Source organism: Chiloscyllium punctatum, chromosome 33, assembly GCF_047496795.1.
Source record: "Chiloscyllium punctatum isolate Juve2018m chromosome 33, sChiPun1.3, whole genome shotgun sequence".
In the NCBI taxonomy this organism is placed as follows: Eukaryota; Metazoa; Chordata; class Chondrichthyes; order Orectolobiformes; family Hemiscylliidae; genus Chiloscyllium; species Chiloscyllium punctatum.
The window spans coordinates 24,824,640-24,842,154 of record NC_092771.1 but is presented as its reverse complement, the minus strand read 5'-3'; the positions used below and the strand labels follow the sequence as shown (position 1 = coordinate 24,842,154).

The window sequence follows — 17,515 nt, the reverse complement described above, 5'->3', positions numbered from 1 at the left end:
ACCTGCCCATCTTTGGATTGTGGGAGGAAACTGGAGCACCCGGAGGAAACCCACGCAGACACGAGGAGAATGTGCAAACTCCACACAGACAGTGACCCGAGGCAGGAATCGAACCCAGGCCCCTGGCGCTGTGAGACAGCACACCTACAGCGCACTGTCTGCAATGATTCAAGAAGGCAGCCTTCTCAAGGACAGTTAGGGACTGGAGATAAATGTTTGCCAAGCCAGTGATGCCTACATCCCATGCTGAGTAACATCTCACTGCTGTTTCCCATTGATACTAAACAATGGGTGGAATTATTGATTCATGAACAACCCTCACTCGTTGTAAATAACAATGTACCTGCCATCACTGGCAGTGATAGAGATCTCTCTCGACAAAGTAAGGGAGATGAAATTGTTCCTCAGTTTGGAATCTTGCTGCCCTGGGTTGTTTTATCTGATGTAGGGTAAAGCTGTCATCACCACAGTGATAGGATGGGAAATAAAGCTCAGATTAGCTTCTGAACAGTCACCTTGAGAAACTGTGGAGCAAACTGATGATCTGTGGGAATTTCTGAGAGCAAACTGAACACAGCAGATCCCCGAAATAGACCAAGCTGAGATGGATATTGACAGCTATCCTGTGTACAGTGAGTATTCTTGTTTCTCTGACATATCTCATGCATACTTGTTAAACTAATCTTAGCAGATGCCTGTCAGTCTGGGCTGTGATACAACCAACACAGTGTTCAAAGGGATAGCGTACCCGGCTACTGGAACAAAAACAGAAATTGTTGGAGAGACTCAGTAGGTCTGGTGGCACTGATGGAGAGAGAGCAGAATGGACGTTTCCACCCCTCTGACCCTTCTTCAGATTTGGTTTCTCCAGCAGTTTCTGTTTCAGTTTCAGATCTTTTGCATCTTTAGCAATCCTTTCGTTTACTGGTGTGTCGTAGGAAATTGTCAAGTTCCATTTCAAATGCCTGGGCCTTAATGGATGCCCAAAGGATTTCTCAGCTCACTGACCATCGACTGTATTCATACAATCACAGAATCCCTACAGTGTGGAAACAGGCCCACTTGGCTCAACAAGTCCCCACATGGCCCTCTGAAGAGTAACCCACCCATTCCCCTACCCTATTACTCTACATTTCCCCTGACTAATGCACCTAACCCACACATCCCTGAACAATTTAGCATGGCCAATTCACCTAACCTGCACATCTTTGGACTGTATTGGATGGTATAGATGTAATGTGTGTCCCCAAGCCCCCCTTTATTTACATGTGAAGAGTCCTTGACACTGAGCCTCCCCCAGAGCCAACTCTCAGAGTGAACAGGATGTCTGACCCTCCTGTTTGTTTATATCTGTCAGCCAGGGCTCCCTGATTGGCCCCAATCAGGGAACTCATATTCGATGGTTGACCTTGTTACTGTAACGATATCATGCACTTGTCCATCTGAGGGAAGATGGTGTTTGAAGGAGTTGGAACTGCCTCAGACTCCCCTACAATGTTTGGTGTTTTATTGAGTCCACTTCTATTCATTTGTGATTGCAGGCTATGATTTGAGTTACGTTCAGAGTGAAGGGACAACCCTTGAGAACTGAGATGGGGTGGGGCTCCTTCAGCCAGAGGGTGGTGACCCTGGGAAGCTCATTGCCGCGGAGTCATTGAATGTATTGAAGACAGTGGTCGAGAGGTTTTTGATTAGTAAAGGGGGACAAGGGAAGGCAGGAGAATGGGATTGAAAAACACATCAGCCTGATGGAATGGCAGTCCATTTTCGATGGGCCAAATGGCCAAATTCTGTTCCCATATCTTCGCGTCATAGAGGTGTGCAGCATGGAAACAGACCTTTCACTGCAATTCATCCGTGCCGACCAGACATCCCAATCTGACCTAGTCCCATTTGCCAGCATTTGACCCATCTCCCTGTAACCCCTTCCTATTCATGTACCCATCCAGGTGCCTGTTAAGTGCTGTAATTGTACTATATTCCACCATTTCCTCTGGCAGCTCATTCCATACACGTGCCACCCACTGCGTGAAAAAATTACCCTTCAGGTCCCTTTTATATCTGTCCCCTCTCACCCTAAACCTATGCCCTCTCGTTCTGGACTCCCCCACCCCAGGGAAACAACTTTGTCTATTCACCCAATCTATGCCTGTCATGATTTTATAAACCTTTATAAGGTCACCCCTCAGCCTCCGATGCTCCAGGGAAAACAGCCCCCAGCTATTCAGCCTCTCCCTCTAACTCAAACCCTCCAACATCCTTGTAAATCTTTTCTGCATCCTCTCAAGTTTAACAACATCCTTCCTATAATAGGGCGACCAGAATTGTCCACAAAGTTGCAACAGTGGCCTTATCAATGTCCTACACAGCCGTAACGTGACCTCCCAACTCAGTGTCCTGACCAACAAAGACAAGTGTGCCAAATGCCTTCTTCACCACCCTGTCTACCTGCAACTCCACTTTCAAGGGACTATGCACCTACACTCCAAGGTCTCTTTGTTCAGTAACACTCCCCAGGACCCGACCATTAACTGTGCACGGTATCCCACCTCATGAAGTCCCAGAGTAGCTTGATGTTTTCTAAGGCATGGACAATCTTAATGTCTTTGGAGGCATGCATTAAACTATTGGTAGCTTGTTCATCCGTCTTCAATGGCCGTGTGTCTGGTTTCTGCATCCGTGCTGTGTCTGTGGACACCTGGTCTCTGACCTCCCTCACAGTGTGGTGTCCATATACCTGTGGCCATGATCCCGGTGCCGTGAGTCCCAATGATGATATCTGGGAACTCACTGAATCCACCGGAGCCCGGTTCAGGAAAGGCCAGGAAGCAGTGAGTTGAATATAAACAGGGAACGTGTGAATACTCTATTTATAGACTTCAAATTTATTGCGCCAGAGCCCGCCCACCAGTGTAAATGGTGTGAAGTGTTTGTTGGCCAATATTTACACAGTGCATTGGGAAGTAGCCTTGCACAAGATTACACTAAATTGATAGTTATGTAGCTTTAATGTTATTGACAAATGAACCTGATGAGAAATGTTTATCTCGTAATTTATTAGCTAGGAGCAGAAGTAGGCCATTCAGCCCATCACATCTGTTCTATCATTCAATGAGATCATGGCTGATCTGATAATCCTCAACTCCACTTTCCTGCCTTTTCCCTACACCCCTTGGTGCCATTATTGGTTAAAAATCTGTCTCAGCCTTGAGTACTCTTAATGACCCCCCAGCCCCTGTGGTGAAAGGTCCCACAGATTCACTCCGCTCTTGAGAGAAGAAATTCCTCCTCATCTCCTGTCTGACATTGGCAACCCCCTCCTTGTCTCAGTCCTCACTGAATGCCTTGAATATCCCGCAGTCAAGGGCAACGGGAGAACGCTTTGGCATGAGTCTCGAAAGGATTTACACCCGAAGCAGCAAATATTTCCAGGAACCAAGGGGGAAAAGAGATGGGGATTGAGAGAAACTAATCCTTCAAAGGACTGACATGGACAGAACGCCCTGAGTGTTTTGTGATGAACGTGGATACCTGTTTGATCTTTCCCTGGCACTTTCTGTGCTGACATGGGGTGTCTGATTAGCCACAGGATTTGGCTGATCAAAGCCCCCACCTTCTTCTGGTGTTCCCACCAGGAATCAGCAACATCAATTGCAGCTATTGCCTGGATTTTACTTACGAACTTGGCCCAGATTAACCTGGTTGTGTGCTGCCCGGGGCTGAATTTCCTTCCATTTGTTTCTGCCAGGTCACTGCGCCTCCTGCGCCTCCTGCTGGGAGCACTGGAGGAACTTGCTGTGTTTCTTCCAGCACCTTCTGGTTTATTTTCAGAATCTGTCCATTTGAAGGTAAATGGGGCACGGGCTCCCTGTGCCAGAGATTTCCTAACTTTGGAGTCAACGAGATTGGATGAGGGAGGGACAGGGCCTTTAGCGGCAGTGACATTTGTCCTGACCTCCACAGCCCGTCTCTCTTATTTGTTGCAATTCTCAAACAGTAAGGGGATCCCCTGGCTGCACTAAAAGAACCCTGCTGTTTGAATCTTTCCACACAGGCAGCGGGCTACTGAAAAAGGGGGGGGGGCAAAATGGCTCAGTAGTTCGCACTGCTGCCTCACAGTGCCAGGTACCCAGGTTCGATTCCAGACTCGGGTGACTGTCTGTGTGGAGTTTGCACATTCTCCCCGTGTATGTGTGGGTTCCTTCCGGGTGCTCCGGTTTCCTCCCACAGTCCAGAGATGCTAAATTACCCGTAGTGTACGGGAATATGTAGGTTAGGTGCACTGGGTCATGGCAAATGGAGAGCAATGGGGTACGGGAATTGGTCTGGGTGGGATACTCTTTGGAAGGTCAGTATGGACCTTTTGGGCCAAATGGCCTGTTTCCACACTGGAGGGATTCTGTGAAATATCAAGCAAACTGCGCTAAGAAGCTCAGAACGTAACACATAATGATAAATCCCATTCTGCAACTGGACAACACGTTCCAAACAACTCAGAGAGCGCTGAGATTACACTCACAATCAATAAAGAGGAGGGGGAGGTGAGTGCTGAGGTAGTGAGGGGCAGGTTCGTGTGAGGTAGGGAGGGGCGGGGTATTGTGAGGTAGTGACGGGGAGGTTAGTGTAAGTTTGTGAGGGGAGGTTAGTGTGAGGTAGTAAGGGTGAGGTTAGTGTGAGTTTGTGAGGGGAGGTTAGTGTGTGGTAGTGAGGAGAGGTTATTGTGCGCTAGTGAGGGGGAGGTTAGTGTGAGGTAGTGAGGGGGAGGTTAGTGTGTGGTTGAGAGGAGAGGTTATTGTGCGCTAGTGAGGGGGAGGTTAGTGTGAGGTAAACCAGCGTGGGTTAGTGTGAGGGAGTGAGGAGAGGTTCGTGTGAGGTAGTGAGGGGGAAGTTAATGTGAAGTAGTGAGGGTGGATTAGTGTGAAGTAGTGATGGGGATTAGTGTGAGGTAGTGAGAGGCGGGTTAGTGTGAGGTAGTGAGGGGGAGGTTAGTGTGAGGTAGTGCGGGGGTCGTTAGTGTGAGGTAGTGAGGGTGGATTAGTGTGTAGTAGTGAGGGGTGGGTTAGTGTGAGGTAGTGAGGGTGGTTAGTGTGAAGTAGTGAGGGAGGTTAGTTTGAGGTAGTGAGGGGGAGGTTAGTTTGAGGTAATGAGTTCGGGTTAGTGTGATTTAGTGAGGGGGAGATTAGTGTGAGGTAGTGAGGGGCGGGTTATTGTGAGGTAGTGAGGGGAGGTTAGTGTAAGGTAGTGAGGGGGAGATTAGTGTGAGGTAGTGAGGGTGGATTAGTGTTTAGTAGTGAGGGGGGTTAGTGTGAGGTAGTGAGGGTGGTTCGTGTGAGGCAGTGAGGGTGGTTCGTGTGAGGCAGTGAGGGGGAGGTTAGTGTGAGGTAGTGAGGGGGTTTCGTGTGAGGTAGTGAGGGGTAGGTTAGTGTGAGGTAGTGAGGGACTGGTAATGTGAAGTCGTGAGGGGGAGGTTAGTGTGAGGTAGTGAGGGGGGTTAGTGTGAGGTAGTGAGGGGGAGGTTAGTGTGAGATAGTGAGGGGTGGGATAGTGTGAGGTAGTGAGGGTGGTTAATGTGAGGTAGTGAGGGACGGGTAATGTGAGGTAGTGAGGGGGAGGTTAGTGTGAGGTAGTGAGGGGTGGGATAGTGTGAGGTAGTGAGGGAGAAGTTCGTGTGAGGTAGTGAGGGGGGTTAATGTGGGATAGTGAGGAGGAGCTCAGTGTGAGGTAGTGAGGGGGAGGTTAGTGCGAGGTAGTGAGGGGATTTATTGTGAGGTAGTGAGGGGCGGGTTAGTGTGAGGTCGTGAGGGGGGGGTTAGTGTGGGGGACTTTAGTGTGAGGTAGTGAGGGGTGGGTTAGTGTGAGGTAGTGAGGGGCGGGTTAGTGTGAGGTAGTGAGGGGCGGGTTAGTGTGAGGTCATGAGGGGTGGTTAGTGTGAGGTAGTGAGGGGAGGGTAAGTGTGAGGTAGTGAGGGGCGGGTTATTGTGAGGTAGTGAGCGGGAGGTTAGTGTGAGTTTGTAAGGGGAGGTTAGTGTGAGGTAGTGAGGGGAAGGTTAGTGTGAGGTAGTGAGGGGCAGGTTAGTGTGAGGTAGTGAGGGTGGTTAGTGTGAGGTAGTGAGGGTGGTTAGTGTGAGGTAGTGAGGGAGGTTAGTGTGAGGTAGTGAGGGTGGTTAGTGTGAGGTAGTGAGGGAGGTTAGTTTGCTGTAGTGAGGGTGAGGTTAATGTGAGGTAATGAGGGCGGGTTAGTGTGATTTAGTGATGGGGAGATTAGTGTGAGGTAGTGAGGGGGTTCGTGTGAGGTAGTGAGGGGGAGGTTAGTGTGAGGTAGTGAGGGGGAGGTTAGTGTGAGGTAGTGAGGGGGAGGTTAGTGTGAGGTAGTGAGGGGCAGGTTAGTGTGAGGTAGTGAGGGGCAGGTTAGTGTGAGGTAGTGAGGGGGAGGTTAGTGTGAGGTAGTGAGGGGGAGGTTAGTGTGAGGTAGTGAGGGGAGGGTTAGTGTGAGGTAGTGAGGGGAGGGTTAGTGTGAGGTAGTGAGGGGAGGTTAGTGTGAGGTAGTGAGGGGGAGGTTAGTGTGAGGTAGTGAGGGGAGGGTTAGTGTGAGGTAGTGAGGGGAGGGTTAGTGTGAGGTAGTGAGGGGAGGTTAGTGTGAGGTAGTGAGGGTGAGGTTAGTGTGAGGTAGTGAGGGGGAGGTTAGTGTGAGGTAGTGAGGGAGAGGTTAGTGTGAGGAAGTGAGGGGGGTTAGTGTGAGGCAGTGAGGGGGTTCGTGTGAGGCAGTGAGGAGGTTAGTGTGAGGAAGTGAGGGGAAGGTTAGTGTGAGATAGTGATGGGGTTAATGTGGGATAGTGAGGTGGAGGTTGGTGTGTGATAGTGAGGGGCGGGTTAGTGTGAGTAATGAGTGGGAGGTGAGTGTGAGGTAGTGAGGGGCGGGTTAGTGTGAGGGGTTAGTGTGAGGTCGTGAGGGGGAGGTTAGTGTGAGGTACTGAAGGGCGGGTTAGTGTGAGGTCGTGAGGGGGAGGTTAGTGTGAGGTAGTGGAGGCAGGTTAGTGTGAGGTAGTGAGGGGCGGGTTAGTGTGAGTTAGTGAGGGAGAGGTTCGTGTGAGGTAGTGAGGGGCAGGTCAGTGTGAGGTAGTGAGGGGGAGGTTAGTGTGAGGTAGTGAGGGGGAGGTTAGTGTGAGGTAGTGAGGGGCGGGTTAGTGCGAGGTAGTGAGGGGCGGGTTAGTGTGAGATAGTGAGGGGATTTAGTGTGAGGTAGTGAGGGGGAGGTTAATGTGAGGTAGTGAGGGGCGGGTTAGTGTGAGATAGTGAGGGGATTTAGTGTGAGGTAGTGGGGGCTGGTTAGTGTGAGGTAGAGAAGGGCGGGTTAGTGTGAGGTAGTGAGGGGGGTTAGTGTGAGGTAGAGGGGGCTGGTTAGTGTGAGGTAGTGAGGGTGAGGTTAGTGTGAGGTAGTGAGGGTGAGGTTAGTGTGAGGTAGTGAGGGGGAGGTTAGTGTATGGTAGTGAGGGGCGGGTTAGTGTGAGATAGTGTGGGGGTTTAGTGTGAGGTAGTGAGGGGCGGGTTAGTGTGAGGGTTTAGTGTGAGGGAGTGAAGGGTGGGTTAGTGTGAGGTAGTGAGGGGGTTTAGTGTGAGGTAGTGAGGGGGAGGTTAGTGTGACTTCGTGAGGGGAGGTTAGTGTGAGGTAGTGAGGGGAGGTTAGTGTGAGGTAGTGAGGGTGAGGTTAGTGTGAGGTAGTGAGGGGGAGGTTAGTGTGAGTTCGTGAGGGGAGTTTTGTGTGAGGCAGTGAGGGGGAGGTTAGTGTGAGTTCATGAGGGGAGGTGAGTGTGAGGTAGTGAGGGGAGGTTCGTTTGAGGTAGTGGGGGTTTAGTGTGAGGTCGTGAGGGACGGGTTAATGTGATGTAGTGAGGGAGGTTAGTGTGAGGTAGTGAGGGGAGGTTAGTTTATGGTAGTGAGGGGCAAGTTAGTGTGAGGTAGTGAGGGGGAGGTTATTGTGTGGTAGTGAGGGGAGTTTATGTGCGCTCGTGAGGGGGAGGTTAGTGTGTGGTAGTGAGGGGGAGGTTAGTGTGAGGTAGTGAGGGGAGGGTTAGTGTGAGGTAGTGAGGGTAGGGTTAGTGTGAGGTAGTGAGGGGGAGGTTAGTGTGAGGTAGTGAGGGGAGGGTTAGTGTGAGGTAGTGAGGGGAGGGTTAGTGTGAGGTAGTGAGGGGAGGGTTAGTGTGAGGTAGTGAGGGGAGGGTTAGTGTGAGGTAGTGAGGGGGAGGTTAGTGTGTGGTAGTGAGGGGGAGGTTAGTGTGAGGTAGTGAGGGGAAGGTTAGTGTGAGGTAGTGAGGGGGAGGTTAGTGTGTGGTAGTGAGGGGGAGGTTAGTGTGAGGTAGTGAGGGGGATTAGTGTGAGGTAGTGTGGGTGATTAGTGTGAGGTAGTGAGGGGGGTTAGTGTGAGGTAGAGGGGGGTTAGTGTGAGGTAGTGAGGGGGGTTAGTGTGAGGTAGTGAGGGGGATTAGTGTGAGGTAGTGAGGGGGAGGTTAGTGTGAGGTAGTGAGGGGGGTTAGTGTGAGGTAGTGAGGGGGATTAGTGTGAAGTAGTGTGGGTGATTAGTGTGAGGTAGTGAGGGGGGTTAGTGTGAGGTAGAGGGGGGTTAGTGTGAGTTAGTGAGGGGGGTTAGTGTGAGGTAGTGTGGGGGTTTAGTGTGAGGGAGTGAAGGGTGGGTTAGTGTGAGGTAGTGAGGTGAGGTTAGTGTGAGGTAATGAGCGAGAGGTTAGAGTGAGGTAGTGAGTGTGGTTAGTGTGAGGTAGTGATGGGGAGGTTAGTGTGAGGTAGTGAGAGACGGGTTAGTGTCAGGTAGTGAGGGAAGTTAGTGTGAGGTAATGAGTGGGGTTAGTGTTAAGTAGTGAGGGGGAGGTTAGTGTGACTTCGTGAGGTGAGGTTAGTGTGAGGTAATGAGCGAGAGGTTAGAGTGAGGTAGTGAGGGTGGTTATTGTGAGTCAGTGAGGGGGAGGTTAGTGTGAGGTAGTGAGGGGGAGGTTAGTGTGAGGTAGTGAGGGGAGGGTTAGTGTGAGGTAGTGAGGGGAGGGTTAGTGTGAGGTAGTGAGGGGAGGTTAGTGTGAGGTAGTGAGGGTGAGGTTAGTGTGAGGTAGTGAGGGGGAGGTTAGTGTGAGGTAGTGAGGGAGAGGTTAGTGTGAGGAAGTGAGGGGGGTTAGTGTGAGGCAGTGAGGGGGTTCGTGTGAGGCAGTGAGGAGGTTAGTGTGAGGAAGTGAGGGGGAGGTTAGTGTGTGGTAGTGAGGGGGAGGTTAGTGTGAGGTAGTGAGGGGGATTAGTGTGAGGTAGTGTGGGTGATTAGTGTGAGGTAGTGAGGGGGGTTAGTGTGAGGTAGTGAGGGGGGTTAGTGTGAGGTAGTGAGGGGGATTAGTGTGAGGCAGTGAGGAGGTTAGTGTGAGGAAGTGAGGGGAAGGTTAGTGTGAGATAGTGAGGGGGAGGTTAGTGTGTGGTAGTGAGGGGGAGGTTAGTGTGAGGTAGTGAGGGGGATTAGTGTGAGGTAGTGTGGGTGATTAGTGTGAGGTAGTGAGGGGGGTTAGTGTGAGGTAGAGGGGGGTTAGTGTGAGGTAGTGAGGGGGGTTAGTGTGAGGTAGTGAGGGGGATTAGTGTGAGGTAGTGAGGGGGAGGTTAGTGTGAGGTAGTGAGGGGGGTTAGTGTGAGGTAGTGAGGGGGATTATTGTGAAGTAGTGTGGGTGATTAGTGTGAGGTAGTGAGGGGGGTTAGTGTGAGGTAGAGGGGGGTTAGTGTGAGGTAGTGAGGGGGGTTAGTGTGAGGTAGTGTGGGGGTTTAGTGTGAGGGAGTGAAGGGTGGGTTAGTGTGAGGTAGTGAGGTGAGGTTAGTGTGAGGTAATGAGCGAGAGGTTAGAGTGAGGTAGTGAGTGTGGTTAGTGTGAGGTAGTGATGGGGAGGTTAGTGTGAGGTAGTGAGAGACGGGTTAGTGTCAGGTAGTGAGGGAAGTTAGTGTGAGGTAATGAGTGGGGTTAGTGTTAAGTAGTGAGGGGGAGGTTAGTGTGACTTCGTGAGGTGAGGTTAGTGTGAGGTAATGAGCGAGAGGTTAGAGTGAGGTAGTGAGGGTGGTTATTGTGAGTCAGTGAGGGGGAGGTTAGTGTGTGGTAGTGAGGGGCAAGTTAGTGTGAGGAGGTGAGGGGGAGGTTATTGTGTGGTAGTGAGGAGACTTTATGTGCCCTAGTGAGGGGGAGGTTAGTGTGTGGTCGACCAGCGTGAGTTAGTGTGAGGTAGTGAGGGGCGGGTTAGTGTGAGGTAGTGAGGGGTTAGTGTGAGGTAGTGAGGGGGTTAGTGTAAGTTAGTGAGGGGAAGGTTCGTGTGAGGTAGTGAGGGGAGGTTAGTGTGAGGTAGTGAGGGGAGGGTTAGTGTGAGATAGTGAGGGTGAGGTTAGTGTGAGGTAGTGAGGGGGAGGTTAGTGTGAGGTAGTGAGGGGGAGGTTAGTGTGAGGTAGTGAGGGGGTTCGTGTGAGGTAGTGAGGGGAGGGTTAGTGTGAGATAGTGAGGGTGAGGTTAGTGTGAGGTAGTGAGGGGGAGGTTAGTGTGAGATAGTGAGGGTGAGGTTAGTGTGAGGTAGTGAGGGGGAGGTTAGTGTGAGATAGTGAGGGTGAGGTTAGTGTGAGGTAATGAGGGGGAGGTTAGTGTGAGGTAGTGAGGGGGAGGTTAGTGTGAGATAGTGAGGGTGAGGTTAGTGTGAGGTAGTGAGGGGGAGGTTAGTGTGAGGTAGTGTGGGGGAGGTTAGTGTGAGATAGTGAGGGTGAGGTTAGTGTGAGGTAGTGAGGGGGAGGTTAGTGTGAGATAGTGAGGGTGAGGTTAGTGTGAGATAGTGAGGGGGAGGTTTGTGTGAGATAGTGAGGGGGAGGTTCGTGTGAGGTAGTGAGGGGGTTCGTGTGAGGTAGTGAGGGGGAGGTTAATGTAAGTTACTGAGGGGGAGGTTAGTGTGAGGTAGTGTGAAGGAGGTTAGTGTGAGGTAGTGAGGGGAGGGTTAGTGTGAGGTAGTGAGGGGAGGTTAGTGTGAGATAGTGAGGGGGAGGTTAGTGTGAGGTAGTGAGGGGGGTTAGTGTGAGAAAGTGAGGGGGAGGTTAGTGTGAGGTATTGAGGGGGAGGTTAGTGTGAGGTAGTGAGGGGAGGTTAGTGTGAGGTAGTGAGGGGAGGTTAGTGTGAGGTAGTGAGGGGGAGGTTAGTGTGAGGTAGTGAGGGGAGGTTAGTGTGAGGTAGTGAGGGGAGGTTAGTGTGCGGTAGTGTGGGGGAGGTTAGTGTGAGGTAGTGAGGGGCGGGTTAGTGTGAGGTAGTGAGGGGAGGTTAGTGTGAGGTAGTGAGGGGAGGTTAGTGTGAGGTAGTGAGGGACGGGTTAGTGTGAGATAGTGAGGGGAGGTTAGTGTGAGGTAGTGAGGGGAGGTTAGTGTGAGGTAGTGTGGGGGAGGTTAGTGTTATTGATCAGGCTCACAGTGTGGCTCCCTTACACTAACCCGAAGCTGAATATATTCACACACAGGGGCCACCTTCTGCGAACTGACAGAACATGACCTGACACTGAGTCTTTTGTGAATTAAATAAAACCGGGGGAGGGGGAGTAATTGGTGCAATCTCCGTGGTAACACCTCTAACCGGTACAGCTCACTTGCCGATCATTCTGTACCCTTGCGTTGTGCAGTGTAAATTATTATTCCCTTTGAATTGTGGCATTCTTGCATCTGTCCTGATGAGTGCGAGATGAAAGGGGTTCCACAGCAGGTCCCTTCCTGCCCAACTCAGGGAGTTAATGGGGCTCTGTCAGTGGTCGCTGATTTTTGTGGGGGGGTGAGGGTGAGCCGATTGAGGTGCACCCATCTGGTGATGCCATTCCAACATGACCCGGTGAATGGGATGGTCGCCGTGGTAATAACCATGCCAGAGGAGGTTGATCCCAGTGAAGGTGCCTGGATTGCGATGGGGGAGGGGGTGGGTCTGTCTCTATTACAGCAGAGGTTACAGCTCTAAATACACCTTGTGTTCTCTCTCTGTCTGCTTCTCTGTACAGGAGTGGGGCTGAATCTTACCGATGTGCAGATTGCAACAACTCCCAAAGGGTAAGTCAACCTTGGGAGCATCTGTGGAAATGCTATCGCAATCCAGACCAGAGTGAAAATGTATAAAATGTGCTCTCTCTACAACAACAACTTGAACTTTGGTGGTGGCTTCAATACCATGGATTGTCTCACAGAGTTTCACCTAGAGTTTGTGAGCGAGCCAGATAAAGAGATAGGAGCAGCTGTGGATTATCAGAAACAAAGTGAAATAGGGGACTGCCACACAAAGGGGCTGGAGATAAGGTTGAGGTAGTGAGGGGGGGGCGAGGAGTAAGGCTGAGGTAGAGAGGAGGAGGTTAGTGTTGAGAGGGAGGTTAGTGTGGGGTAGTGAAAGGTACCTTACTGTGACCGAGTGAAAGGGAGGTTAGTGTGTGATAGTGCGGGGAAGGGACAGGTTAGTGTGAGGTAGTGAGGGGGAGATTAGTGTGAGGTAGTGAGGGGTGGGTTAGTGTGAGGTAGTGAGGGGTGGGTTAGTGTGAGGTAGTGAGGGGGAGGTTAGTGTGAGGTAGTGAGGGGTGGGTTAGTGTGAGGTAGTGAGGGGGAGGTTAGTGTGAGGTAGTGAGGAGGAGGTTAGTGTGAGGTAGTGAGGGGGAGGTTAGTGTGAGGTTGTGAGGGGCGGGTTAGTGTGAGGTAGTGAGGGTGGTTAGTGTGAGGTAGTGAGGGGGTTTAGTGTGAGGTAGTGAGGGGAGATTAGTGTGAGGTAGTGAGGGTGAGGTTAGTGTGAGGTAGTGAGTGGGAGGTTAGTGTGAGGTAGTGAGAAGGAGGTTAGTGTGAGGTAGTGAGGGGAAGTTAGTGTGAGATAGTGAGGGTGAGGTTAGTGTGAGGTAGTGAGGGGGGTTAGTGTGAGGTAGTGAGGGGGAGGTTAGTGTGAGGTAGTGAGGGGTGGGTTAGTGTGAGGTAGTGAGGGGAGGGTTAGTGTGAGGTAGTGAGGGGGAGTTAGTGTGAGGTAGTGAGGGGTGGGTTAGTGTGAGGTAGTGAGGGGTGGGTTAGTGTGAGGTAGTGAGGGGGAGGTTAGTGTGAGGTAGTGAGGGGAGGGTTAGTGTGAGGTAGTGAGGGGGAGGTTAGTGTGAGGTAGTGAGGGGTGGGTTAGTGTGAGGTAGTGAGGGGGGGTTAGTGTGAGGTAGTGAGGGGAGGGTTAGTGTGAGGTAGTGAGGGGGGGTTAGTGTGAGGTAGTGAGGGGGAGGTTAGTGTGATGTAGTGAGGGGCGGGTTAGTGTGAGGTAGTGAGGGTGGTTAGTGTGAGTTAGTGAGGGTGGTTAGTGTGAGGAAGTGAGGGTGGTTAGTGTGAGGGAGTGAGGGGGAGGTTAGTGTGAGGTAGTGAGGGAGGTTAGTGTGAGGGAGTGAAGGGTGGTTAGTGTGAGGTAGTGAGGGGGAGGTTAGTGTGAGGTAGTGAGGGGGAGGTTAGTGTGAGGTAGTGAGGGGGGGTTAGTGTGAGGTAGTGAGGGGAGGTTAGTGTGAGGTAGTGAGGGGGAGGTTAGTGTGAGGCAGTGAGGGTGGTTAGTGTGAGGTAGTGAGGGGGAGGTTAGTGTGAGGTAGTGAGGGGGGGTTAGTGTGAGGTAGTGAGGGGAGGTTAGTGTGAGGTAGTGAGGGGGAGGTTAGTGTGAGGTAGTGAGGGGAGGTTAGTGTGAGGTAGTGAGGGGGAGGTTAGTGTGAGGTAGTGAGGGACGGGTTAGTGTGAGATAGTGAGGGTGAGGTTAGTGTGAGGTAGTGGGGGGGAGGTTAGTGTGAGGTAGTGAGGGACGGGTTAGTGTGAGATAGTGAGGGTGAGGTTAGTGTGAGGTAGTGGGGGGGAGGTTAGTGTGAGGTAGTGAGGGTGAGGTTAGTGTGAGGTAGTGAGGGTGAGGTTAGTGTGAGGGTACCTGGAGGCAGACTGTGGTGAATGTGTCCCGGTTACTGGACAGTGAGTGGATTGTGGATACAGGATTTGGTGTTCCTGTGGGATTGCCATTGGATGGTAATCCCAGCATCCAGCTGCATGGTCCAGAGATTTCGAGTAACTCCCAGCAAAGCAGCTGATGGAGATGATTCATTAACTGTAGATAATTAACCTGCTCAGGGGACTATTACAATGGTAGCGTTGCTATATTCCTACCAGACCATAAACTCTGCTTCCTCTTTAGGGAGAGAGATGACTGGGGGTGGTTTAACCTGAGGGTCACCTTGCCTCAGGTGAGGGGACAGGTTGAGAAGGAAAGTGGTTCCTACGGCACAGCTTTGGAGCAAATGGGACCTTGAACCCAAGCCTCCTGACCCAGATATAGGGACACTAATGCAAGAAAACATGGTGGCTCAGTGGTTAGCACTGCTGCCTCACAGTGCCTGGGACCCAGGCTCGATTCTACCCTTGGGTGACTGTCTATGTGGAGTTTGCACGTTCTCCCTGTGTCGGCGTGGGTTTCCTCCAGGTGCTCCGGTTTCCTCCCACAGTCCAAAGATGTGCAGGTCAGGGCGAATTAGGCAGAAGTGGGTCCTGCAGATGCTGGAGATTAGAGTCAAGATTAGAGCGGTGCTGGAAAAGCACTGCAGGTCAGGCAGCTTCCGAAAAGCAGGACAATTGACGTTTCGGGCAAAAGCCCTTCATCAGGAACTGAGGCCTGGTGAATTGGCTGTGCTAAATTGCCCAGAGTGTTAGTTGCATGAGTCAGGTGTAACTGTAGGGGTAGGCAAATGGGTCTGGGTGGGTTACTATGCGGAGGGTCAGTGTGGACTTGTTGGGCCAAGTGGCCTGTTTCCACACTGTGGGGAATCCAATCTAAAAAGAAATGTCTCAGTGATGGTGATCATGAAATTATCATCGATTGTAAGAATCCATCTGGTTCGCTGACGCCCTTTCCAACCTGCTGTCCTTATCTCCTCTGGCCTACATGCGACTCCATATGGTCATGGAGGTCGATGGTACAGAAAAGGCACCACAGTCCATTGAGTCTGTGCTAGTGTAAAACAACCGTCTCACTATCCCAATCCCATTTCCCAGCACTTGGCCAATAACCTAAGCATTGCAAGTGCTCGTCTAAATGCTTCTTCAATGTTATGAGGGTTTCTGCCTCTCCCACCCGCACAGTCGGTGTGTTCCAGAATCCCCTGGGGGAAAAAGGTCTATTCTTCATACCTCCTCTAAACTTTCTGCCCCTTTCCTTAAATTGATGCCCCCTGGTCATTGTTCCCTCCATCAAGGGGAAAGGTTCCTTCCTGTCTAATCCTGTCTATGCCTCATAATTTTCTACATCTCAATCATGTTCCCTCTCAATCTCCTCTGCTCAAAGGAAAACAATCCCAGTCTGCTCAATCTCAATTCATAACTGAAACTCTCCGGCCCAGGAAACAGTCTGGTAAATCTCTGCACCCTCTCTGGTGCTGTTACACCCCTCCTAAGTGGCACAGTGGTTAGCACTGCTGCCTCACAGCGTCAGAGACCCGGGTTCAGTTCCCGCCTCGGGCGAATGACTATGTGGAGTTTGCACGTTTTCCCCGTGTCTGCGTGGGTTTCCTCCAGGTGCTCCGGTTTCCTCCCAAAGTCCAAAGATGTGCAGGGTCAGGTGAATTGGCCATGCTAAATTTCCCGTAGTGTTAGGTAAGGGGTAAATGTAGGGGAATGGGTGGGCTGCGCTTCGGCGGGTCGGTGTGGACTTGTTGGGCCGAAGGGCCTGTTTCCACACTGAAAGTCTAATTTAATCTAAGTATCTACTTCTTAGCCACTTTATCTACCTTACACCTGCTGCCTTAAGGGACCAGTTAACATACACATCAAGTTCCCTCAGATCCTTGGTGCTTCTGTTCAGCATGTGTCCCCTTGCCTTGTTTGTCCTGCCCTCACACTTATTTGGATTGAATTCCATTTGCCAGTGACCAGCCCATCTATATCTTCCTGCAATGTAAGGTTGTCCTACACACTGCTTACCACTCCACCAATTGTTGTATCAATTGTGGGCTTTCTGATCAACTCTGCTCCATTCAAGTCTAAATAATGTACATAAACCAGAGGCAGCAAAAGCCCCATCAATGATCCGTATGGAATCCGACTGTTTCCAGTCGGAAAAACACCCCTCAACCATCACCCTCTGCTTCTTGCCTCTCAGCTAATTCTGGATCCAATTTGTCAAATTTCCTTGTATCCCGTGAACCCTTACCTTCATTAACAGTCTCCCATGCGGGATCTTACCATATGTCTTGCTGAATTCTGAGAATCCAGAACCACAGCAACGTGACTGACTCCCCAACTGAAGTGGCAGAGCGATTAGGGAGTGAAATGGCGCACTCTCTGGTTTGGGGAATCTTGTCTGAATTCCCTGTTGGGTGATTAGTGACTTCTCTTCCCATGATTCCTGGTTTTGACTTCCACCTTTGAGCAGTTTCATTGATCTGCGCCAACCTCCCGTCATTCCCGAGTTCACCGCTCTGGGAATTTCCGCCCGAATTCCTCATGTTGCTAGTTTTGGAGATTAAAAAAATGAAGTTGTCTTTGTTTGTTTGCAGGTATCAGGGTCTGACAGGAAACAGTCCTTTGTCGGCTATTGAAGAGTTTGTCACCGCCCATCAGTGTAACCATTACTGTGAGGCACTGGGACTAAAATCCATTGATAGCCTTCAGCCTGCCAAGCCAAAAGGATCCAAGAGCCCACTGACGACTCGGAAGGTGCACTCTGCTCAGTCAAGCCCTCAAATCCAGCGGAAGGGTCAGTCTAGCCCTCAGGTCCAAAGGAAGGACCCCCAGTCCAGTCCACGGGCCCAACGGAAAGTCCCGTCCAGCCCGCAGCCATCTCGGAAGACCACCACCAGCCCCGGCGTTTCTCGCAGAGCAGGCAACACCGAGGACAGTCACGAACCAGCAGTGAGGCACAAAACTGTGGAGATCCCCAAGTCGGTCAAACTGCGGTAAAATGGCGTGGGAACAGTCGGATCATCACGGGGTTACCAAGCACTTTCTTTAAAATGTCAGCGAGCGGTTGTTTTTAACATGGAAAAGATTTGAGTCAAATGAGGGATACGATAAACCCGATGGAAGTGAAGTGTCACTGGCAATAATGTCCACTGGGTGCTTTATGTCTGCAAGAAGCTTTGTAGGTTTGAAATGATGAGTCAAACATGGGAAGGGGGGAGAGAGGGAAGGGAGGGAGGGGAGGGGAGGAGGGTGGGCGACACTGGGTTAGAAGCATCACTTGAGTGCGGTGAACCTGAAGTGATTCAATGTGCGTCGGGGGGAAGCCCTGAGGTTTGCTCTCGGACGTGCGGCCTTGCTTTTCTGACTGTTCTCTCGAGTTTATTTTGGGTAGCAGTTTGTCCCAGGTAGTGGTGTAACACAGATTGTAAATCAGCACTTCATATTCAATCCCACTGCAATCAGTGGGATTAAATACCAAGAAGCCCAGCAGCCGAGACAGAATTCTAGACCCTATCGTATGGTTTATTTGTGTGTGTGCGCGTGTGTGTTTCTT

At 51.2% G+C, this 17,515-nt stretch overlaps 1 protein-coding gene across 3 annotated transcripts in view; it reads left to right on the top strand.

The window, feature by feature from the left end:
• The window catches only part of alpk3a (alpha-kinase 3a), a 102,186-nt gene extending 85,014 nt beyond the window's left edge, over positions 1 to 17,172 (top strand). For all 3 annotated transcript variants that reach the window (XM_072553154.1, XM_072553157.1, XM_072553155.1), the window contains 2 exons: positions 12,036 to 12,084; positions 16,557 to 17,172. In XM_072553154.1, the coding sequence (XP_072409255.1) occupies positions 12,036 to 12,084; positions 16,557 to 16,959 (452 nt within the window). In that variant the 3' untranslated portion in view covers positions 16,960 to 17,172. The remainder of the gene's footprint in view (positions 1 to 12,035; positions 12,085 to 16,556) is intronic.
• Positions 17,173 to 17,515: the final 343 nt, after the last annotated feature.